The 26,025-nt window shown below is 43.2% G+C and overlaps 1 protein-coding gene across 5 annotated transcripts in view; it reads left to right on the top strand.

Moving 5' to 3' along the window:
• MYO5A (myosin VA) overlaps positions 1-26,025 on the top strand; it is a 712,580-nt gene that overhangs the window by 516,776 nt on the left and 169,779 nt on the right. For all 5 annotated transcript variants that reach the window (XM_086958311.1, XM_086958310.1, XM_086958309.1 and 2 more), the window contains exons 15-17: positions 13,458-13,619; positions 15,302-15,399; positions 24,616-24,702. In XM_086958311.1, coding sequence (XP_086814437.1) covers positions 13,458-13,619; positions 15,302-15,399; positions 24,616-24,702 — 347 coding nt within the window. The remainder of the gene's footprint in view (positions 1-13,457; positions 13,620-15,301; positions 15,400-24,615; positions 24,703-26,025) is intronic.

The following is a 26,025-nucleotide window of genomic DNA, read 5'->3' as shown; positions in this document are numbered from 1 at the left end:
GGGTGTGCATTAGACTGTTTGATGGGCTCAGCATGAAGTGCCACCTCAACAGACCTGAGTTTTTACCTTTCCTCAGAAGGGTCTAGAGCTGAGCATTATAAACAACAATGTACACTTTTCAATGCTACCTTTTAGTCTCCCAGCATCTAAAATTCCTTTACACATCTACGAACTTCAATAACAATTATAATTAGGTTAACACAGTTACCCCACACCCTATGGCACCCATGCAAAAATAAGATATTTCTCATTTTAAGTAAAAAATCCATGTCATTCGATCTTGATTGCTTTTCAGGGCTATGGACTACCAAGAAAAACCCTATTCATCTGCAGAGGCATGAGATGCAAGTAAATATCCAAAAGTGTGCTTACAATTTCACTATCCTAACTGGTTCTTTGCATTTTTCATAAGTTAGAATTTGCATCTAGCTTTTTGCAATAGCAGCCAGCTCCACAGGAACTCCATGTGTGTATGTAAAACCTTTTCAGGCTTTATTGACTTGGAACACAAGACCACAGTTTACATCATTAAAACACAGGGGGAGGTAAGAGGAAAACTTAACAAAAATGCCCGCCCTCCTACTGATCAGGTTCCAACAAACAAAAGAAGGCCTGTCTATTCTGGCGTGAGCTAACCCTCCACAGGATTATCCCTTACCCACTAGGGTTGCGCCTTGGTGGCATTCTTCATCTTCTGGTTCTTCCTGTTCCACAACGGAACGGGGTGTGCTGCAACCTACGAGGTACGTGGGAGCACTGAGTAGTATATTATGATGATCGAAGCAAATAAGAGTGGGAGGGGTCTTGTGTAGAGCATTAAAAATAACTTCCTTGTAGGTTGGTGAATCCTTTAATCTATCCTCTAGGCATATGATCAAAAAAGTGGGAAGTCTAGGTGGTAATGTATGTGCCTTCCTACGGACCTACATGTTTGAAGCCAATCTCCATGGCTTTTCATCAGTACCGAGAAATTAGCTCCCTAATTCCACCCCTAAGGTAGTGCTCATATAATGCCTGCACAATCACTGAATGCTAAATAGTAAACATGGATTAATTACACACCTGTATGTTGCTTTATACCTATTTAGTATTACTGCTTAATACCTGTAATATAAAATGGGAGAATTAAACTTCCATTAGTGTTGTTCGTTTTTTTCAGGTTGGCAAATGTAAGCCTCAGGTCTCCTGCACTTACTTTTGTCATGGAACTAATTTGTGTCAGAAAACACTCATCTATTAGACAGAACTCAGTAGAAGTGATGAATGTTTCTGCATATCTCAGAATTCACAGCCAGCCATACATGAGGGGAATTTGTTTGTTAGCTGCTGGCCAAGGGAAAGGGGAAATGGATAAGAAAGAAAGCAGAGACACTGGACATCACCGCTCTGACTAATTGCCCTGCTGGCACTGACGTTTAGCGGGTGATAGCAGTTATCCAAAGATAAAAATAAGATCTTTAATATGTTATCAATAGAATGCAGAGACCATAACATGCCATTATTAATGGTAAAATTCTAGGATATCTCTAGGTCTTAGACTCTCAGTTTTCTTGTGAAACTCTGACATTTCTGATATCTGAAACATCAATAAAATATATGAAATCACTCATAAGGATTTGGAATTATCGTTCTCCTTCCACTGATAACTACATTTAGGTTTGGGAGAATACACTTCTAGTTTGAATATATATCCAAGGTTTTACTGAAACTGTAAATTGATATTGCCACAGATTGATGACTTCCCTAATCTCATATCTCTACTCTACTTTCATATAATATATGCATCATGAGAAAGCATTAAAAAAATTTTAAGTGAGAAACATCTCATTCCTCTCATTCATAAGCAAAGGTGTGCAAAAAAAATATGTGTACACACCACAAACGATATCTTTAAAGCAGTACTGTAACAAAGAGTTTCTTTCCAGACTACGGTTGGATTCCTACAATACTTCACCATATACAAATCAGACCCAATGCATGTCCAAAAAAGCTAACAAATAATCTCCAAAGGTTCCCATAAATTCTGGCTATAAAATCTTGGCTGCAGCAACTGAGTATTCTCAATGGCCTAGTAAGGGCGTTCTGGACCATAAAGAACGTGTTAGCCTCGAAATGGCTGCCACCATTTGCAACTATTGTGAAAGTAGTACCCAGGGTTGTACTCGCGCACCCCTTTCATTGTATCCTTTAAAGGCGCGAATCCTCTCTGTAAGCATTGCCTGCACTCCATGTTAGCCTTCCCTTCCTCTGAATGTGGGCACGACCTGCTAGATTGGAGTATTTCACTAGCACAGAAGATTAAGAGCAGCACACGTATAATAACCATTTGCCACAAAGTGTTGGAAACAGAATTATTTAGGCTAGTTCAGAAACTAAACATTTTTAGGTTTGGAACTTTATGACTTAATGGAAAGTACTACTTTCGGGACCTCCAGTAGCACATAGCATCCTTTACTTATATGGTAGTGGCGTTTTCCTTTACATTTTTCAGGTTTAGGTTTTGAGCCAGGTTTGTGCAAATGAATCTAAATAAATGGTGACCCATTTACTATGTTAATGCTAATGGAAATCAAAAAGCAGGCACCGTGGCTTTAATGACATGAGCTGGCTAATGCTTCCTCTCTAAATCAAAAGGAGGTTCTAAAGTGTGAAGAGCAATTTATCAAGTGTAAACATTGTGTATAAATGATTTGTTGTTACTCATTTGCTTTGATATATTCACATTGCATTTCAAACTGATTTGCTTTCGTTTTCTTTCCTTGGGTTTGATTTTCCTGATCACCAGAAGGTAAACAAACTCTGCAATGCAGCATTTACCTTTGCTACCCTGCATTTATGCCTGCATGGACACAGTTTGAAGTGACACATAGCAGACAGCAGGAAGAAATGCCAAGTCTGCTACTCAATGCATGGCCCAATTGCTTTCATGCAGAGTCTTTGTGACGCACACATGGAAAACCTTGCATTTTAGAGGCCCTGGAAAGTGGGCCTGGCGTGCTAAGCTAATGCTTGTTTTCAGAAAACAAACTAACCGCTGAATGGAGGTGGAATGTGAACGTGACTTGGTGGAGCCGAGGTGCCACTCGATTGAGCTGGTGGAGTTGTCTGCTAGGCAGTGATTACTTCGTAATCCAGCGAATCCTTCTGCAAAACCGTGTATTCACAATGACATAACCCTTTCAAACAGGTTTCTACAATGAGAATAGCTGTTGACTATGTTACACATTTGGGTTAGAATTCAGTTTCTTGTGTTATCGATGTTTTTTCATTCTCAGCCTCTGTTCTGATTTACTGTTGATAAGGAAACAAAAAAAGGTTTAATTTCAGCTTCCGCAGCAATTTCCTGGTCTACCGTCTATAACTGCTGACTCGGAAGGAGCACATACATTAGTCACGTGATTGCAGTATCAAAAGTCATCAGTACAGACAGAAGCAGACCTCCATGTAGCTGCACACGGGTAAACCTTCATCTGAGTGAGCGGGCGTGCCTGTAAAGGGTACACCCCACTGGTGTAACAAAACCTGAGGGAGGCCCATCTGCAAGGTACGTGGAGGGCTGGGCCGGACTGGGAACCGTAAATGGCCCTGGCAAGCTGCTCAGCCGGCCCTCCTGTGGGGCAGGGGAGGTGCAGCCGAGCTGTTTGCTGGCTGATTTTGTTACAGGGGGCCGATATTGCTGGACCCCGATAAGAAAATTGCCCCAGGGGCCAAAAACCGTCCCACACCCTGGTGGCCCACTGGGGAAATACCCGGTGCTTGCTACGGCCTGTCTGGCCCTGGTGGAGAGGCTTCCTCCGGAGTCAATCAGGAGCCCTCTGGCCAGAGTACTGTGCTGAGGGGGCCCCCTGCGGCTTGTGGGGCCCCCGCACCATGTGGGCTGCAGGGGCCTGTATTCCGCCACTTGTACACTCCCCACCAAACTGACTCACTCTGCCCTCTGATGTGCAGCCTTTCTTTAAGCCGTCTTGCAACTACTCAGTGCTGAAAACTCTTGAACTGTTACTCACAGCTGTCAAGTTTCTGCAGCACAACGCAGTGGCATAATAAAACTTTAGGGAGCCCACCTGCAAAGTACCAAAAGGAGGCCCCCAACTCACCCCCCCCCCCCTCCCCAGCTTGCACCGGACCCATTCTGAAGCTCTCTGCGCCGCTGTACTGTGCGTGCAGGGCCCCCTGGAGCTCGACCCCCTGCACAAGGGCTGTTGCTACGCCACTTGGTCAATGAGTGATGAGCTTCTCTACATCTTTTTTCTTTGAATCCTCTGACTTGTAGCCCAGCTATATAATGGGATAAACAAGACTACAAAGCCCAGAGTTCACAAAAAAACCTCGACCGGAGCAACACATCACGCATGGACCAGGGAAACTTGGCAGGACTGCTTTTTGGTGTGTTAGGGATGTGTTGATGGGCCGGTTGAAATAACTCCTGCCCATTTATTTTGTCCTTGTTAGGTCTTGCCTATATCCATATTAGCCATATTATAGCTATATTTTACCTTCTCAGTATCTGTTCTTGAAGATCTAATGTGGACAATACATTACTTACAGTGGGCTTTCGGTAAGGTTGTAATTCATGATTGGCTGGCTTGCTTGTTCTTCAATGGCTTTCCTTCCTTTTAATATATTCGTCCCTCCACCATTCTTTTACTTGTATCTTTCCACTTTTAAAATTCAGGGTAACCACTTCTTTCTTTTGCTATCTGCATTCAATGTGAGTGCATGCACGTGATTTGTTCTTTTCCTCAATGTGTGCTTACTTTTTGCTTTCCCTTTCAATTCTCACCCCCAAGCTAGGCAATCAGTTTTTGTCCATCCACTGTGCCCAGTACCACCCCTCCCCCCCCCCCCCCCCCGTCCACAGCTTCCTCCACCCAGGCATTTAAAACAAAAAATGTAATGGCTTCTTTCGACCTTAAGCTTGCCTTTAGCTCCCAACACCAACTCTCTGCTGCTTCTCCTCTACCTAGTCCTACGTTGCTCGCCTCCACCCCCCACCATTCTTATAATAAAACATTTGTTTCCAATTGTTGTGGAAAAGCTTGGAAGCTGTCATTTGCTGTTTTGAATAGTCATTATGTGGCATGCACAGAAAGAAAGAAACAACGTTTTAAACTATTTTGATTCACTGCTCTGAATGGGTGTTCGACACATTGGAACAGTATATTCAAAGAATGCCAGCTGGTCCTATCTCATCATGATCATGCATGGTGACGCATTTGCACATATGTCATAATGCCGTAGCATCATGACGGTTTAGTATGCACATGTGATGATGCATGCGTGCACTCACACCCATCATTGTGCTGGCCTTGCTTTTATCTTTTCTTTTTCTTTTTCTTTTTTTACTGATGCTCTTCGGCTTCACAGTGTATATAACAGATCATTATTATTGAAGGTACTATGTAAAATATGTGTTCCTTGGCTGCAGCTACTTAATAAACATGCACATTTTAGCTGGTGAGCTGCTGTTTTTGGTTGTGAGAAGTCCTTTTCTGGGTGAGTCTCGAGCATCCTAATAGTTGCCACTGCTGGGAAAGGCTCGTTGATGCTGATGGATATTAACTACACATTGGACAGATGAATGATGTCCCAATGGTGCCTGGGTTCGCCAATTGAGAGTTCTGGCGATGTTTCTTCTTTCAAGGCCAGCGAGTAATGTTTTGCTCATAGGGACGTAGATTTAGGTTTCCTTAAAGCTCTGAAGTGAGAGAGACCTCTAGGGAATACCATAGAAAACAAAAGTGAATGGTCCTAAGATACAAGGGCCCCTAATCTGCACGACGGGTCATTATTGGATGGGAAGGGCTGGACTTGCCTAGGGTCTGTTGGAGTGAGTTATATTCTCCTGGACCATGCTGACAGTAGTTGTTCTAACTGTGTGTATCAGGCCTTCACTGGGTGCTGATAGGACAGCTTTGGCTGGTTGGAAGCTAGAATGAAATATTAAAGAGAAGATTTGCATTGAAACTGCCACAATGGATATCACTCCAAAAGGGTATCTTGGAAAGAGAGACTGCTGTAGGATACTAAGTGGATGGTAGAAGAACGGTGTAAATAGACACCGAGTTAGGAGGACTGTGCTCATGGCAAAGTATGTCCAAGGGGAAATATAGGGATTCTTCAGTTTTCACCAAGATGTAGTAGCCCTTTGATCAGGATGTGAAGTCTCTGTGGGGAGCTTTAATAAACAAAAGCGTGAGTACTCTCACTAGTCCTGCTCTCAGGAGGAGGAGGTGGGACACACTGACGAGGTTCTTAAAGCGCGCTGGTTCTCCCACTGCACAGGAGAATTGACTAGACTCTTCTTCTGGGAAGTAACTGGCCCCAGTAACCACAGCTTGAATCAGCCCACAGAGGAGGAGGAGGAGGAAGCGGGCCTACTGATGAGGCATTTATAGCACACCAGTTCTCTAGCTGCATGGGACTCGGCCGGGTGAAGGGCTGGCCCATCTGCGCCCGGAGGACGCGTGGCCACCCCCCTTGGTCTTGCTTCCAAAGGTATTGTTAACTTCAACTGTGAGCAATTGTTAAGTGTCAACTGTGGCTGTTGTTGGCTGCCAAAAGTACTCGCACCTATTGTGTTGCATAAATGTAAATGTAAATGTAAATGTGCTTCGATTTATATAGCGCGCTTTAACCCAGGGGTCTCAAGGCGCTTGCTTAGGGAACCCGTCCTGGTATTCCCCTGTGAGATACCCCGGCCGGGTATCCACAAGGTGAAAGCCAGGCATCCCGCCGCGAGGGGCCGTAGTGGAGATTAAGCAAGCTATTGCCCAGAGTCGCAGAGTGTGACCCCGTGAGTCGAGTAGGCACCGTAGGGAGAATTGTCGACTCCGTGGAATTTTGAGCCCGAGACCCGCTGAGGCGCCACCGACCTCCATGTTGCTTGCTTACTAGTATTGTAGGATGGTTAAGCGAAGATAGGTCCTAATATGCAGTGGGTTGCTGCAGCAGGGTTTCAATGGAATTCACCCTTATTAACATACGAAGGCTATCATTAAGAGCCCATCAGACAAAGCACCAGGGCTGTATGGGGTACCCATGGACCTGTATAAATCCATCACTGAACTATGGGCACCCTTGTTGTGTAATGTTTTAATGCCATTGTTAAATCGGGACTCCCACAGACTTGGAAGATTGTCCTCATTGTGCCAATCTTTAAAAAGGGTAACCCTCAATCACCAGGTTGTTATAGGCCAATATCTCTGCTGAGTTCAGCAATGAAGCTGGCAGGGAGAGTGGTTAACTCTTAACTTGGGTCAGGGAGACTGACAACACGGTCAGAGGTGCAGTAGGGGTTTCGTGAAGGGCTTGGTATGGTGGAGCAATGCTTGAATCTGCATATGCTGATTAGCGAAAATACCATCGCCAAGCAGGGCTCCATTTGCCTGGCCTTGATGGGTCTGGGCTGAGCCTTTAACTGTGTAGTGAGATCTAAAATTGTGGGGGATCCTGATTAACCTAGGGGTGGCTGGCGGCCTAGTGGAATTTGTGCAGGTATTCCATCATGACTTATAAGGCTTAGTAAGGTACAACCATGGGCGTCATTTAGGGGTCGCAGGTGCCAAATTGAGTGCCAGGAACCCAGGGGCAGCTGGGGCTCCAGCCTATATTTTCTGTCAATTTTGTATTACTCTAATAGTGAATTAATCAAATATATAATTCATTAACAGTGTAATAAAAATGGAGTACAATAAGCTGAAATATGCCTTTCCACGGCAGCTAAGGAAAAAATGCTTTTAAATGTATGTTGTGTGCATCCTTGCAGGTGAGAGTGTGTTTATGTGTGAGTGTATATGTGTGAATTTGTGTGTGTGTGTGTGTAAGTATGTGTGTGAGAGTGAAAGTGGAGGCCAAAGGGTGTGTGATGTTACTTCCGCTACGCCTGGCATTTCCGGGAATTGATTTCCATGGGTATGACCAATCAGGTGAGTGTTCAGATAGTATTAAGGTGGATAGCGGGGTACATCAGGGCGGTGTCCTGGCCCCAATACTGTTCTTCTTGTTTATCAATGGTTTAGGTACAGACTTGTCTGAAAAAGATTTGGATGCCCCCTTAATTGGCAATATAAAGGTACCAGTCGTAGTCAATGCTTTCGACACTGTACTACATTCCAGAACCTGTAACGGGCTAAATATTTTGCCAGGAGTTTATCTTTATGGGGTCACTCGGTCTTGCCACAAACTGAACCAAAACGTTTATTATGGCTTGCTGTCCTAAGCACCCGAAGATGCGAGGAGTGCATTTACGAGGTCGCCTTGTCACTCTTACTAAGAAATTCAGCATTGTTTTCGATGCAAAGGGTAACTGGGAACTCTGTACTGCCAAAGTGCACCAGAGATTTCTGAGTTTGGGAGGCTAAATCTTAAACTTAGCCTCCAGCATCAGTAAAAAAACAGTGGCTCCTCTGCTGGATGTGTACAGAAGAAAGTGTCTCCATACTCTAACCTATGTGTCCTGCATGTGGGGTTATTCTAATATCAATTTCCTCCAGGTAGATCAAAACAGGGTGCTCAGGCGTGAGATCGTATATGTCGATGATATTATTAAAAAGGCTGCCTGGTCTTTTGGTGCTCATTCTGGGAGGACCCGCATGCCTCATTCAATAGGGAGATCGTCACCGATTGCCTATCATGTGCTAGAGGACTGAAAATCCTGTGGCTCAAATATATCAAGACGAAACTGATGGACATAGGGAGGCTGGTCCTCTTTTTCAAACCCACTGCCATGACAACATCTCATATGGTTTAGGTGAAACCCCCTTTTAAGGCATTGAGGTGTTGTCAAAGGGAGGAAATTGAAACCCCAAAAATCACTGTATGGGAGTATGCTGTGCTCCAAACTAGACCAGCCATGGGGCCGTAGCTAGACTGGGTACATAGCACCTGGGATGGAATGTTATTAACCTGATTCATGTCAGGCTCTGTGAAGTGGCATCTTGGTTTCTCTCTTGACCAGTTTAACCCAACCAAAATATTAATATGCCCTTGTGATGAAACCTCCCCACGGAGGCTGCTTTCATTTTAACTTTTTCTGTCAATTCTATTCACTTTTTATTAAAACGTTTTTAATTCCAGTCATCAGGGAATAGGGAACTAGACATTGTGATGCTGCCCTGGTTCGTTTGCAACAGCTTAACTCCCAATCTAACTGTGTAAATATTTGTTCCTATTTAAAATGTGCTATTAATAGAAGAAAAACTATGTTCTAATTAGCGGGGATATTTCTGTTGGGCGGGCCTCAGCACATCAGCACTTTAGGGACATCTTGTGGCTTTTTGAAATGATGTTGTGAAGGTTTTATGTATTTTATGCCTTCGTTTCACACATACTTTTAAGTGTCCGCGGGTGTTCTGAAGCTCTTTTTTATTCGCACTTTACTTGTTATTGTACCAGCTGGAAGAAGTAAGGATCCAGGTCGGTCATGCCTGGCTTCAGCTAGATATGATGGTGGACTTAAGAGTTTTTTTTATATATTTTGTTTGTTATCAAGCCAAAACTTTGTATTTTCTCTCAGTCTTTTTACTTGCATTTTGCACAATGGATTGTTATGAATCTATTAATGTTGTGATTTTGATGTACTTTAATGGTTACTTGTGTAACCGAAATAATGTTTTTTGACTGATTGACAGTGAAGGTGCCACAGGAGCCTGGCTTCCCAACTATATAATGAGTTTGAGTAAATGGAAGCCCCCAGACCAGTGCTAAGGATAGCTAATGAATAAATCCAAATAATGTGGATGCTTGATCAACAAATAGTGTAGGATGTACTCTGAAGGCGACTCAATATTGTTCTTTGAGGAGAGCAATCAATGCAGGTAGCAGGACTGACATTGTCCGTTGCCAACTGAGATGCATGTAAGGGTGAATACTGACTTGGCTCACCCGGATGATCCTTTTAATTTAAGGTATTCATCTGCGATTATTTGGCATTCAGTTCAGTGACAGACACTATACAGCTGCCAACCTTATGTTATAAATTCAGGCTGCTGATTTCCATTTAAGTGGGAAACCATCTCCTGCATACCTTATACAGTGCTAACACAGATCAAATGTAGGAAAAGGAATAGTCCCTATCATGCTTTGTGTTACCACAGGATGTTTACGAGATGCTACACGTAGGGCTAATATTCGGTGCTAAAACTAAAAGTTATTCAATAAGATATTTTACAGAATAAGACAATTAAGACTATCTAACTCATGTTCCACCCATTTATTTCAGAAAATTATTTAGTTTTCATTTAGGTTGAGTTCCGCAAGTACAAATCCCAACAAGTAGCAGTAGCGTATGGGTGAACACATTTCAAACTTATTTTCCCATTGCAGATCCAGCTTTCATTATAGTGATGTCGCGAATGCAGCCAATGGGTCTCAAATCTCTGTTCCTCTCTTGGCCACTGTTCTTTTGTATTATGCTGAACTAGATTACAGCTAGTAACATTTCAGGAAAACGGACTAATCAATGTTTCACTGAATGAAGTTTTCTGGCACGTCCAACTGACTTTACTAGTGGGTGGGGTCCCATGTGGCTTGACGCTTTTTTTTTTTTAGCTAGGCAACATAATACATTTAATAAAAATATTGGATCTTTCATGGATTCACATACTTTAATCACCGGCATTGTTGAGCTGAGAGTGCCACAATAGACATAGTGAAAACAGTGTTAAAATAAATAGAAAGACTTTAACATAAACACAACAGCAACTTTTTTTCATCATTATAAAAGATCCAAGAGTCAACCAATCAGAGTAAAGTACAGTGTTCAGCTCTCCCCACCCAGGCCACCATCCTTGGACCTACAGTATACATACTTTCATATCCCTATCTACCCGCACCTTGAAGGATCTTATGATTCCAAGATGCCAATTGCCATTATCCTTGTCCCCTGATATGAGCAGCTACTGGTACTATGCAGTTTATGAAAGTTCTGTGGGTCACTTCTAAGACTGAAGGGGAGAACTTTGAACTGATAATGGCGATTGGCCACTTGGAATGTTAAGAATATTTAAAGAGCAGAGTATATAGGTATCTGAAAATGTGTGTACTATAGGTCCCAAAATGTCATAACATCTTTCCTCCGAAGAAGTTGTAGAACCTCCTGTAACAAAATTATGCAGGATTTCATCTTTTTTAGATGTGTTGAGATTTCGAAGACCTAGTATCATCTCATCGCTCCTTTTTCATATGAATGAACCAGTGATTTTGAAGATATGTTTTTCAAACCTGAATAATGCAGCAGAAGGGTGCTACACATTCTAGATGTTAAAAGAAGTAAAGCAATTTATGAAGTTTGACCAATTGCTCGTGGCATATGTTCGTCCACAAAAAGGATATTAGTTGTGGAAACAAAGTATAGCTCGCTAGGAGTCTTCAGTTATGGTGTTTTGCCATAAAGAAGTAGGACATCTTCTCCAAGAGAAAGTGGAAGCTCATACCACCTAAGGTGTGTCTACATCTAAAGCCTGCTTGACCGGCATGTTCATTTCATTCCCCACAATTGGTATCTTTAATAGATTCACATTTGACCTACCCTGATTCCCAATTCAGCCACACCTGTATCCTTGAACACTTGTGCTGTGAAATCTAAACTACGAGTTTTGCATCTGTTTTAATGTGAATACTCACCTTGTGATTGTTAAAGTCTTCTGTATGTTTAACAGTATAATGCTGACTACGTCTACTGTGGTACTCCCAGCTCAAGGACAGGTATGATTCAAGCATGTGAATCTGCAAAAAATACCAATACTGGAGAACTTCAGTTACAGGTAAGTAACTTTATTCTTCAAGTGACCTGTCCTCTGGAACCTGAAGGGATAATGCTTAGTGACTGTATTTGACCCAAACTGAAAAGCAATGCCACATCACACTACACATTGTAAGGTGCTCTTGTTGCTTCCGACAAAGCACTTTCAGACACAGCAGGCACCAGAGTTACCTGGAACCGAGGGTATTTGATCGATTGTGGCCCAGTTGTTTGTTTAGTGCAGCCACAGATACAGGTAGCATGAAGCAGATTGTATTGAGCCAGAAACAGGGTTAATGATGCTACAGACAAGGTGGAGTAGCAGGTAGGTAGGTGAAAGTTGGTCAAACTGAGCAATCCAACATTGATCAAATCACGCACATCACAATTGTATACCAGAAATGTAACTTCCCTCTTCTCAGGAAGTGTCAAAGAGCTTAGTCAGTAAGCTTTCCAACATCATCAGATAAATAGATAAGTATTGACCACAAGCTAGACCACCCCTTCCCGTCGCCAGCAGTGTAATTGGGTCTCGTATTCCTGCCATAAACTGGGAGTAGTTGAAGTTCCTTTTAAGTGGCGTGTTTGGTTCAAAATACGAATCCCTTAAGCCTGCAGGTCACATTCAGTAATTTTTCCTACTGGTCCAAACCTCTTTACCTCAACATTTCTGTGTCAAGCCATTGACTCAAAAATAGTGCAAAGTTGTATTCTATTAACTAGTACGTGAAGATGAGAAGGTTGAACCCAGCACGATCTAGGCAGTGTGCTTTATTTAACGCAATGGGCATTAAACATCCCCATTACAAAGATGGAAGCATTTCAAAATGAAAGTTGAAAGTACTGTAAGAGGCAGTGGAGTCGGAGTTTTTAATTCACTCTGCTTTGTTTTATTGTTTGTGTTTAGATTTTTTACCCCAGTGCTTTAATGGTTATAAACACTTGGAGCAGAGCTGCCGATCCTTGCTTTCCTATTGTGCAGTAGAACAGATAGTGGTGGCGCCCCCTTGCGTTGTATTTCATCCTTCTAACTTTTTATATACCAAGGGTCTCAATGGTGGCTACGTTTTTGAATGCATGGATTGATGGCAATAAAGCTGATTCCTAAGACATGTCATGGTAGGATGAGGTGGGCTGAGATTTAATGGAGATTCTTCTCAGGTGGTGGGCGGGGCCAAGGCTCCTTTCCAAGAGACTATGGGTTGCACTAATAATAGAATGCGCATTCCAAGTGTGTGCTGGCATGCACACTGCCTACTAAGAGTGCAGCATTGAAATAATTCACACGCATCTCTGTATTTTGATGCACATGCTGTACTCCACCTCCTAATAGGAGCTATGAAGCCACCTCCTGGTGTCACCTTGCCTCTGCACATATCCTGCCACTGTGTCACTTCCATTTAGCAGGAGAAAAGATTCATCACAATCACCTTGCGATTTCCAGGGGCCGGAGGGAGCTTGCAGGTGTGTTGCCCACCCATTTAGTATGTTCCTCCATGGCCCTTTTTTGCCAAGGCTTCCTAAAAATAGAGCATGTGCAAGGGCAAAGGTGTTCCCTCTTTTACATGAGGACGCAGAAAAGTGGCAAAGAGATAGCTTCCCTTTCGGTTTGCTATTTCCTTTTTGCAGATTTTTGAGTGAAATTGGATTATTCCGCGATCGATTGCAATTATTCATAATATGTTATACTTGTTTATTTTTCCTCTGCCACCAGTTCAAGCTGTTAACAGAGTTGTTTCAAGTAGAGGAAAAGTGCCTGAGCCCCACCTCGGTCACCCCTCAAGGTCGCACTCTCCTGTCTCGAACTTCTGTGCATTCAGCCAAGTCCAAACCAGGCCAAAGCAGCAAAGAGCACAAGAAGACTGTCGGTCATCAGGTATTGTGAACACAGCTCTCCACTATTTCCTCTGAGTAATATATCTGCTAGCTAGTTTTGATTTGTTGTTCTAATGGTCATGAAAGAATGAATGAATGAAGGAACATTGGTAGAGCGTGTGGTTACCCAGGGGCATCCCAGCGCTAAGTAGAAAATTGATATGTTGCATCACCATTTACTGAGGTGTTGTGATCCTCTCTTCTTGTTTCAGTTGGTTTTCTCTAACATCTTCCTCTACCAAGTAAATTTCATAACATGGGGGAGTTAATCTTTATCCAAAATAAATGCATTTTCTCAGCCAGATTTAATTTGAAAACAGATCCACCTTACCATTCTGTAACTCATCCTGATATTACTTTGTCTGTTAGCCAGATTTTCGTTGCATTCTGAAATATTTCCGAATAATACAATTAGGACGTTGTGTATGAGGAAATCTTCAGTTTCGTTTTGAATCTTCATATATTTGTCATCAAGTGAATGCACTCATGTGACGACAAGATGCAAAACAGAGTAAATACCCGGTATAGTTTGCTAACCTTGATATACATATTCTTGCATTTTTCTCCATATGTTCATGATTGGCCCAACATTACTTTTTCATAACTTACCTGCTCCTAATGATTTTCTTTGGATCTGTTGTAGTCCTGGCATAAATCTAAGTTATTTTCCTTGTTGAATAAGTTGTTATAAAAATATGACCACAATTTCCCTGCGCTTTTAACACTCCAGTGTCTTCTCATTGAAGCTAGAGCACAGTTAAAGACCGCTTGTGTCACCCATAAAGCACTGCACACATCAACTTGAACATAGTTGGCAGATAAAATTGGAAATGCGCAGTTGTGATCCTCTCTTCCTTGAACCACGATCCCGCAAAAAGAGCAACCTGTTTGCACTTTCTCTGCGGACTGTCTTGTCGTTCTGGCCTTTGACGTGGTGAGACTTGTATACTTCACTGGACATCCAGTATAGGCCAGTTCTTCAAAACATGAACAACACAGTCACAGATTCAACTGTTCCCCTCCCTTTGTGGACCAGCTCTGCAACACCTGTGAGGATACAACATATTATGTGGTGGTGAGCCAGGAGTAAACTAAGCCTTCATATGCATCTCCACTTCCAGTGCCCCTGTCCCCAAAAGAAGGAAGAGGGCTTCCTGTGACACTGCCATCCTAATGAGCAGCTTTACCTGCAGTGCTATAATTGTGTATTTGACTATAAATATGTTCATGGACAGACCAGGTGTGCCAAGTCTGGTATCCACCATGCCACTGTCCCCGTCTTCTCTGTTCTGCATTCCAAGCAAAGAGCTGGACTATCTATCATGGTTCTTTAGCACTTCTCTTCCCTTCCATTCTTCTTTTTCTCTCTAGCAGCGCTGTCATAGAAGCAGTAGGGCTTCAGTACAAAACCCTCTAAAATGTGATGTTTGGATTCTGTGGATTGCTTGCTGGTAATAAAAGCATTAAAGGAGTATGCTGGTGTGTCCATCAGTTCGAATGCGTGTGAAAGTAATAATCCCTTATATCTTGGCAGTCAAAAGTTGCAACGTGAGTTCACCACCAGTGACATTGAACAAATAATAGCCATGAAAATTAAGGTCAATATTATTTTTCTAAACATCTCGGCACACTTAAAGTTTTTTTTTACTGTGATGACATCTCCCCTTTCTTCCAATGTTGCAGTTTCGGAACTCCCTGAACCTGCTGATGGAGACCCTTAATGCCACCACCCCACACTATGTGCGCTGCATTAAACCGAATGATTTCAAGTTACCTTTCACGTAAGTAGATGTCATTGACATTTTATTTATTTGCTAATAAAATGTTTTTGAAGAAGGTTGAGCTCCTTGCATGTTCCTGTTGTGTTTTACACAAGTTATTTACAGTTGAGTAAATAACAAATGGAGGAACCGGCAAGGGCTAATTTTTAACGGGGTCCAGTGTATAGGCCCTAGGACTAGACATACAACAACAGGATACACTGTTCCCCCAAAAAAGTAGAAAGAAATCAAAAGAACCAAGCAAAGGTGGGAAAGGAGGGGGAGCCTCTTTTCGGAACTAAAACCCTCACACACCCAGCAAGCTAGGTGTCATGCTTCATCATCTGGGTTCTGCTCCTCGTCAGGCTGGCGCTGCAATGTCTGACTAGCACCCGCGAAGGGGCTCTTTATCGGAGATCTTTTGTTCCTGCCATTTGGTGCATGTGGGTGTGAGGGCTCTAGGTGGAGTGTAGGCGTGAAGAGAAGAGGTACTAATAAACAAGCATTGGAAATGCAATAGGTCTCGCATTAGAAAAGTTGGAGCTATTGGTCTTGTAAATGACAAATATTTTATTTATTTGTTGGTTTTTAAAATAGCTAAATTGATAGCTTTCTCATTTACAACACCAATAGTTATAACTTTCGCGAATGTGACACCTATAGCATTTGGAATGCAACATTTTTTGTATTTTCGTTACTTAGATGGCAGCTCTGGTCGTTAGGCCACATCTCTAGAGAGCAGGAGAGTGCAGCAGGGGAGAGAAGCACAGCAATGCAATAGGTTTCGCATTAGGAAATTTTGAGCTATTGGTATTGTAAAGGACACATTTTTTCTTTATGTGCTTGTTTTGAAAGTAGCGAAAGTAATAGCTTTGTTATTTACAATGCCAATAGTTTTATGTTTCGCAAATGTGACACCTATTGTAACACAATATGTGTTGTAGCACTGAGTGGTGTGAGGGTGAGGGGGGTGAGGGTGTGTGAGGGTGGGTGAGGGTGAGTGAGGGGGTGTGAGGGTGAGTGAGGGGGTGTGTGATGGTGTATGAGGGTGAGGGTGTGTGAGGGTGAGGGTGAGTGAGGGGGTGTGAGGGTGAGGGTGTGTGACGGTGTGTGAGGGTGTGTGAGTGTGAGTGAGGGAGTGTGAGGGTGTGAGGGTGTGGGTTAGGGGGTGTGAGGGTGTGAGGGTGGGTGAGGGGGTGAGGGTAAGGGTGTGTGAGGGTGAGGGGGGGTGATGGTGAGAGGGTGCGAGGGAGAGGGGTGGTGAGGGTGTGTGAGGGTGAGGGTGTGAGGCGGATTGAGGGTGAGAGGGTTGTGAGGGGGGTGAGGGTGTGAGGGGAGCGAGGGTGTGTGAGGGTGAGGGGGTGTGAGGGAGAGGGAGTGTGTGTGAGGGTGATGGTGAGTGAGGGGGTGTGAGGCTGAGTGTGTGTGACGGTGTGTGAGGGTGAGGGTGAGTGAGGGAGTGTGTGGGTGTGTGACGGTGTGTGAGGGTGAGGGTGTGTGAGGGTGAGTTAGGGAGGGTGAGGGTGTGTGAGTGGGTGAGTGTGAGAGTTAGGGTGTGTGAGGGTGACTGAGGGTGTGTGAGGGTGAGGGGATGAGGGTAAGGGTGTGTGAGAGTGAGGGGTGTTGATGGTGAGAGGTTGCGAGGGTGAGAGTGGGTGAGTGTGTGTGAGGGTGTGTGATGTTGAGTGTGTGAGGTGTAGTGAGGGTGAGAGTGTTGTGAGGGGTGTGAGGGTGTGAGGGGAGCGAGGGTGTGTGATGTTGAGGGTGTGTGAGAGTGAGGGCGTGTGAGTGAGGGGGTGTGAGGGTGTAGGTGTGTGAGGGTGTGTGAAGCTCCAACTTTTCTAATGCGAGACCTATTGTATTTCCAATGCTTATGATTTACTTCCCTGTCAGGCCTACGCTGATATCTGCGTGTTTTTAGGGCGGAATTAAAACATGAAAAGTAAAATAAAGGGAGACACGGCCTGGCGGCCGTGAAACTGCAGGGAGACAGAGGGGAGGTGCTGTCGGCTGGGGAGGGCTGTGTGTTACAATATTTGATCCACCTAATAAATATTAATTAGGCACATTATTTTGTGACACTGGTGATGTATTATTTTGTTAGCTCATATTATGATAGCAACATCTACATCAAATAATTGTTAATAATATCAGATTACCTGAGCATGCAAAATTGTGTAAACACTAGCCCTGGAAAACATTTAATTACAGTGGTTGTAATCAAAGACGTTTCTGTGAATTTGTATTAACAAAATTGATGTGCTTACACCTGTTTGCATAGTTCTGTGTAATTTCAGGCAAAAACGTCTACTAAAGAATACAGGAAAAGAGCATGAGCGGCTGCTGATGGTTTTGTTTGTTGCATTTAGCACTATTTTCTTATCGCAAATAGCATCTTCGGGTCCAGTTTGGACTAAGAAATAGTGCTAAATGCCGGGTTACGCTCTTTGAGTAATGCCATGTAATATTGTATAATTTTGATGTTATTTCTCGTAAATACGCAACAGCGAATTAGTCGGATTATGCCCACCCCCAGAAAAATATTTGCAAACAATCCATGTGAATTTAGTTGCAAACCTGTTGTGAAAAAGTTAAATGGGTCTCAGTGGAAAATAATGAAAATGTTCACAGTGCTGAAACAAACCGATAAAATAGTTTGTTTTAAATGGCCAAGTTTTAATTGAATAAAAATGTACATTGTTTTGTACCAAGAAAGGAAATGTGTGGAGATTCACATACATTCTATTTTTGACTAGCAAGACCAATGCAGTAGCCAAACGTTAAAATAGCTCTTTCACAAGCAGGAAACTAATTAGTTGGAAAACCAAAAGTGCAGTTGCTCTATACGTGGCTAATTTCCTGGTGCTTACATTAATTCGCTCCAAATAAACACTGCTGATATACTATCTCAAATGTAGCTACCCTTATCTCGCGCTATAAAAATGGTAATTGGTACTGTAGATTGAAAGGGAAAACGTGTAACACTGTTGTAATTTCAGTTTACAAAAAGCCAAATACTATTGAGACAAGCAAAAGAAGTCAAATAAGGAGACACGGCCGGCCGAGCGGCCGTGAAACTGAAAGCACGGCCGCTCGGCGTGAAAGCCTTTGATCCGGCAGGGGGTGGAGCGGCACCAAGCTGGGCAACAGATGGCTGGCGATTTGATGCTGTGCACGCGCATTTTAGGTCAATGCGCTTGCGTAACCACAATACTGTCACCAAACATCTAGACCACACCTGCTTGGTTCTAAATTCAAAGTGAAAGCTGCCATGTACACTCAAGGTGTGGTAATCAAACCAAAGGAGAGGTATAAAGGAATATAAAGGAATACATATGGAACATATTTAAAAGAACGACTATGGACTGGTCAGAAGATGTAAACAATATCAGTAAAAAACGAAATTAGCAATTCTCACCCTACTCGAGATAAAGTATGGCGTCAACGGACTTCACCCAATGCGTGGGCACCACAGCTGATGGTACCTTAATGGTGAGGGAGAGCAGAAGTAAAGTCCAGCAAGCCAGACACCACAAAAGAAGACACACCTACACCTATTGGCGCAGGCGATCCGATACGAGTACACACCATCCGCTAATGGCCGGGAGTATCACAACACATCCCCTCTTCGATATAGAGGAGCCTGGAATCCCAAATGCAAAACCGAGTAGCAGCCAACAACCTGTTTTGAAACCGGAGTATCCCACGAGGATCTGCCAAGACCTAGAGGCTACGACACCGTGCCCGTCCCAGGACCGTGCATAACGGGTCCCGGTGCACGAGCAAGCAAAGAGCCCCCAAGCTGATGGCGTCCAAGCAGAAAGGACGGCTGATATACAAGGCGCGGCCTTGGGTTGCTGAGATAGCCACGGGGGAAACAACCCGGCACACTGAACGTAAGGGTAGCTGCTCGCAAAGGGTCGCCGTGGTTACAGATAACCGCAAATAAAATTATACGGTTAACGCATGTTAAAAGGTTGCCGCGGTCTACTGCACACCCCGGCAGGGCACCTTCTTGTCCGTGGTACGGACGGAGACTCTGCACCTACCCACACACGGTCGGGAAGGGGGGGAGAAAAGCCGGAGCACCGTGTCCAGGGTCAACGCTGCTTATCAATGAGTTCACGGCCAGTTCCGTAACCACCCCATCGCGTGCAGAGGGTCCGGGGAAACCACGCATGCGCGGACAGGCTGCTGCAATGCGCTAGGCTATTAGGCAGAGCCTCATCGGCGGCCATCTTGTAGTGTCTAACATGCCACCAAAACTAAGGGAGGGTGTCAGGGAAATGACCATAGTGTGGGCAATGGATCAATATAGTACGAGTGAGGGTCAAATAACTATCGGGTTGAGGGTGATGTCAAATAAACAGCCCGACAAGTCAGCAGTGGTAAAGAGAGTAGACCTTATGGCAGAGGTACTATTACCAGGGCACAACAAATTCATAAAAGAACACCATAGTAGTGAAGGTCAAGAATGTTTAACAGAGTGACCTAAACCCCACAATGGTGGGAGCACTTAATGAAGTGTCTGAGTTAGGTGGCGTCATCTTAGGTCCTTGCTAGGGAGCCCCAAGGGATAGAGTCGTTAAGACCATCAACATCTGTTGAGAGGCGAGGCACCCATCTTTGCTCAATTCTGAAAAGCTCTTGATGTGTGATCTGTTGGTGTGCTTCCAGGACTGTCCACCTAAGACTGTCAGCTGAGTGATTCATTTCCCTTCAGTGGTTGTATAACCTGGTGTGTGTTTTATGACATCGGATGTTGCTTCTGTGCTCCGTGATTCTAAGTTTGACCTGTCTCATGGTCATTCCAACACATCTTTTTTCACAGGGACAAGTCAAAAGGTAGAAACATTTTGCGGTGTTGCAATTGGTGTGTCGTTTTTTGTGCCAAATGAAAGTGTCAGTTAGTTTAATCTCTTTACAAGGACTATTCTGGTGGCACACAGAGCAACCGCCACATGGGTAGTGGCCGGTAACAGGTGGAAGGCCCCATCGGGTCCTTTGTGCACCCACTTCCCTTGTTCTGGGTCTAGTGTGTATTAATTCATCTTTAGGCAATGTGGCTTCTAGGGAGGTCAATGAGCAGGATACACCTGTAGTTCAGTGAAGATATAAGGCTACTGAACATTTGTTGAGTCACTCTCTCTTCAGGCATTACTAGGGTCTTGGGATTTGTCGGTCACCGTGTTATTTCACGGTTCGTACCGACAGTACTTGCTTGATTGCATTCAGGGGGGCACTGTTTTACGCCTTATAATATATAACAGGTCTTGGTTAAACATTCCCACCTGGTGTCTACAAGACACAGTGCTCGCCACTATTACAACTGGGATGGATCTCCACGTTACATTTTGATTACCTGCAGGTACAGTTACCCTTTGTTGGAACTGCAGGCCACAGACTATTTTAACATTTGGATTTCATGACCAAATAATATTTGTGTGATCCTGCATATGATTGTGAAGTGATGCATGACTGGTTTTGAAACCCTACGTCTATTTACAGATATTCAGAATCTTCTTTTGCACATTATTTACCGGTACGCTGTGCTTTGAAGTCCCAGGTGTATTGCCTATACCACCTAGCCTTGAAAAAGCCTGTTGGACGAAACACATGTCGGCTGCCAGTGTGTTTTTTATATGAAGTTTGAGAAGAAAAAAATACGAGAATAAAGAGGAAGGAATACTTTAAACGGACTTTCTGCAATTGCTTTGTTGGTTACTGGCTATGTTACAATATGGACTAATTCTGTGTGCCTCGGCATATGTGTATGTTATATAAATAGAAATTAACTGCTGTTTTAGGTCTTAAGATAATATGTGAAAGAAATGTGGTTGTTGTTTGACTGGCGTGAGAGCCCTTGTCAAGCTGCAAACACAATCCTTGTCAGAGTAAAGCACACGCTAACCCCATATTAACTTGTGCTTAACCCCCTGGTAGCTTGGCACAAAGCAGTCAAGCTTAACTTATGAGGCAATGTGTAAAGTATTTGTGAACCACTTCAAACAGTAACACAGTGAAAACACACTATAAAAGCCCACACCAGAGTTAGAAGAGTAGACAAAACAAGTAGTACTGGAGATACAGAATTATAATATTTTTAGAGAAAAAAGAACCAAAAGACGTATAGCCCTAATTGTGGATATCTGGTTGCACCAGACTGGGACAAAGTTATACGTTCAGGCCGACCACAATGGAGCGTGGGCCAGCTGCAGAGACCTAGTTAGATCCACTGAACAAAAGTGCCTGCAGTCCTGAGTTCTGCAATTTTAAGTGGATCTTCGTTGAAGATGCACTGCAGAGCCAAGGCGATGCGTCAGTTCCGAGATGAGATGAGATGAGGCGAGGCTGAGATGTGAGGTCCTGTTGCATTGAGGGTCCCATCAACGCGGCTTGCAATGTGAAGTCTGGTATCAGAGATGCATCGCACCGTCGGGGCAAAGCATCGGTTCCAAAGAGCTGCGAGGCTGCAATATGGAGTCTGTCTTCGATGCTACCACCGACAAGAGATGCGTGGCCTGCACCAAGGATGCATCACGCGGTGGCGGTTCTAAAGGCAATGTGGACTGCTGCGGCAATGCAAGTCTTTGCAGCCGGTTAAATCTGTCGGTTCTGCACTGGTTGTGCTGGGCAGCAGAGACGATGCTTCAGTTCTGCTGGATCCACAGAGGCTGGCAAAGCACCTTAAGACCACTTCCAAAGGTCCAAAACTGGGGTGGCACCACTTGGCAGAGCAGATTAACAGATGGCAGAGTACAAGTACAAATAAAAGGTTGTTGTAATTCTTGTATGTCTCGGAGGCTTCAGATCAGGAGGCCAGCCAACTAGCCCTTGGAGTCATTCTGGGTTCAAGACATTCAGGTCCAGTCCTTATGCAGTACAGCAGTCCTTCCTGGGAGAGTATTCACTGGTCAGGAACTATACTGAAGTGGTGGTGTATGAGGTCCTTCTTTTATACCCTGGTGTCATGGTACTGGAAGGTGGGAGAAGCTTCCAGACAGTTTCTTTGAAGTGTAAGGATCTCCCTGCCATCCCTGCCCTGGCTCCAATGAGGCTGCAGTGACAATGCAGGGTTATTAGGCCCTTTGTGTAGAGAAAGGACAAAGCTTATTCAGGTGTAAGTGAGTCTATGTTCGGCTCCTCCCGTCCATCCTGCCAGTGATGGCGTATCCAGTCAGACCTAAGCCCCCATTGTGTGTGGCTTTCTATAAGGATTATACAAATCCCAGCTGCCAGCTTCACACAGTTATGTGACCAGATACAGGCTGCAGGCACCAAATAGCTAAGGCAAGAAAATACCAACTTCTTAAAGTGGCATTTTCAGAATTGCAATTTAAAATCCAACTTCACCGTAAGTTAGGATTTTAAATTGTGATTCCAGAGATACCAAACATGACCCAGGTATCCCTTCCCATTTGGAAACAAATCCACTTATAAAATGTAATAAAGCAACTGCAATGTTATCGTTTGGTAGCGCTAGGCCTTGAAGTAGTGAACAATGAATGTAGAGTTTATCACTACCAGGATGTGTAAAACTTTAAAGTACATGCCGTACTTTTTGAATTCATTGTACCCTGCCATTTGGTCTGTAGAAGGCCTTCTGTAGGGGTGACCAATATGTATTAAAAAGGAACGTTTGAGCTAGGCAAAGATTTTTTTGCCAGGTCGAAATGGCCGTTTAAAACTTCACAGAAACGCTCTGCAATGGCAGGCATGAGACATGTTTAAGAGGCTAGTTAAGTGGGTGGCACTATCTGTGCTGCAGACTTACTAGTACCCTTTAATTTACAAGCCCCGGGCACAGGTAGTGCCTCTTTACTGTGGATTTACAGGTAAATTAAATATACCAATTGGCGAGAAACTAATATTACCACATTTAGAGGAGACAGCACAACCACTTTAGCACTGGTTAGCAGTGGTAAATTGCGCAGGGTCCTAATACCAGCAGAAACAAGGTCAGAAAATGTGGAGGAGGAAGGCAAAAAGTTGGGGGAAAGACCACCCTGACACTGACATGTGTAACAAGAGGTTTTTGGTTCTTTGTAGATGAAATCTCGCCAACACACCATGAATGTGTATTTTAAGTAGTGATTCTTGTAAAATAAGAATACCAGGGATGTTTCTGAGTTAGCCATTTTGTGCATAATGGCTGCGTCTTCATAGCTTTAAATCCATGAGTGTACTATGTATTTGTTCTTTATGAGAGTCGTGAAGAGACATTTTTGCTGTAAGCGAGTTGGATGTCAGGTGGCTATGTCTCATCCATAATTGTTAGTGTTTCAGTGAATAGTCATCCTGTTTAAGAGTTTGAAATAGCTGTTTTTGGTCTACTATATCTTATGCCACAGTCAGTTTAGTATACTGTTCATACAAGCGACCTTTCACAAAATTTCTAAGTACGTCTTCTACAGGAATTAGTGTAGCAGATTATTATTTATACCTGCCTTGAAACCCAGACTGATATCACACCAGTAAATTGTGGTAATGGATAAAAGGACTTCATAAACCGGAGTATCCCTTGTGTCCCCTAACTCCCTCCCTGCCAACCCCCTATGTATGTAGAACACAATACATTTTGATTCTGATTTGAGGGCCTAAAGGGTAAACCTCGTTCAATGATTTTTTAAGAGAAAAATTAGTCTGTTGATGGGTGTACATTTTTCCTTAGTGTCTGGCTCAAGGTGTGTTTTTTTTTAGAAGTGCCTAAATGTGACTTGTATTTAGGTATTTGGGATTTATTTAAGCTCTTAATGGATTGTTACCCAATGTTCAGTCAACTGGCAAAGTAAAGACTGACTGAAGAATCAAACTTACCATGTTGCAATTATTTTAGATTTAGCAAGTGGCTGTAGAATGAGGCTAACATGTTATGCTATGTTCCAAGCCACAGTTATATTGAAAGTCTTTCTCTAAGACTAAATCAAAGTCTTTCTTTAAGGGCTTATCGAATGGCATATGTCATGCCCACGAAGTAAAATAGTTAATTACTGAACAGCTCAATAAAAGTCCATTCTCCTCTATTTGAATATTCTTCCATAAACCTAGCATTCCATAGTTTGCAGTTAATTCTTTGTTTTCTTAATTTGAATCTGATCTATGTTATGGAGTGATTGTGGGTTTGCGTAAACATAGGTATTCGCGTGCTTTATTAGACCTCTTGTGGGGAGAGCTGATTTAGAAATCAATTGAAATACTCCATTATTCTTTTAACAGTTTCCATTCCTTTGTTTGTAGGTTTGATGCGAAAAGAGCTGTACAGCAGCTTCGGGCCTGTGGTGTCCTGGAAACAATTCGTATCAGCGCAGCTGGGTTTCCTTCGAGGTACTTACAGTCAATTCATGATTTGAGGCCTTATAAACAAATATTTCCAAAATATGAGAATTGTGCGCAGATAACAACTGCCAACATTTTAAAGCTCTGTATTTATTGTTTGACTTTGTTCTAAATTAGTCCAACGTGCATTCATCATTAGCTGCCGAAATGTATTTTTTCTAAAAAATATGGACTACGTTGTATCAGAAACACACACCTAGCTCCACTTGCTTAAAGACCTATGTCTGCTCACATGTCCCAGCATTTAAATGTTTCTCCTTAATTCAGAGGAACGGTTAAATCTGAGGAGACAAGTTTTATGTTGAAAGTTGACGCATTAATATATCATGAGCAGATATTTCAAGCACTTGTGGCCATAACATAATGCTCGACATTTCCCAGAAAGTTCTACTGTTTACCTCACATTAGTTAAAAAAACTTTGATACTTTCCCAGAACAGTTCACTGTATTTGCCAAAAGAAAAACTGCTAACTAAAAATAAAGGGCTAGATGTACGACCATTTTTGTGGTCACAAATAGGAAATCGGCCCGTTTGCGACCACAAAATAGGTCTTCCCCATACACAGATCCTATTTTGCGAGTCAGTAACCTAATACCGTCTGGCAAAATAGGGTTTGCAACTCGGTATTAGGAAGGGGCGTGCCAAGGGCGTCCTTCCAAACAGTGAGCCGCACTTCAATGTACGATTGTTTTGCGACCACAATTGTGGTTGCAAAACACATTCAGTTTGCCACCTACTTCAAGTAAGTGGTAAGCCACTTGCAAATGGGAAGGGACCGCCAGGTCAGTGGTATCATGGACCACTGCCTTCTGTTAAAAAATTAAACAGAAACGTTTCATTTTTCTTTTTTAAATGCAGCCCGTTTGCTGCATTTAAAAATAAATGCTTTATTTAAAAAGCAGTCACAGACATGATGGTCTGCTGACCTCAGCAGGACACCATCCCTGGGTTGCTAGCCATTCCCAATTGTCGCAAATTGCACCTCCCTCATGAATAGTTATGAGGCAGGCAGTTTGCGCCCCATTAGGAATCGCAAATAGTGTCTGAGACACAGTTGTAAATAACATTTTGCGAGTTGGAAATTGTAAGGGTTATACATCTGGCCCAAAGTTCCTTCCTTGCTGAAACTTGTTTGTGTAGCGTCTTGATGAAAACAATGACTGTGATTATTGCTTTGCTCTGGTACATGGCCGAAGCTCTCTAAATTTGAACATTTGATATCTCATGCAGTTGTTTTCATTTACCTGAGTGATTTATTGGTGAGTAAAAGTAGATCGTTACAGGTGTGTTGGAGGTTTCTTACCAGAATA

Source organism: Lissotriton vulgaris, chromosome 2_1, assembly GCF_964263255.1.
Source record: "Lissotriton vulgaris chromosome 2_1, aLisVul1.2, whole genome shotgun sequence".
NCBI classification, from domain to species: domain Eukaryota; kingdom Metazoa; phylum Chordata; class Amphibia; order Caudata; family Salamandridae; genus Lissotriton; species Lissotriton vulgaris.
This window is presented reverse-complemented; position numbering and strand designations above follow the sequence as displayed.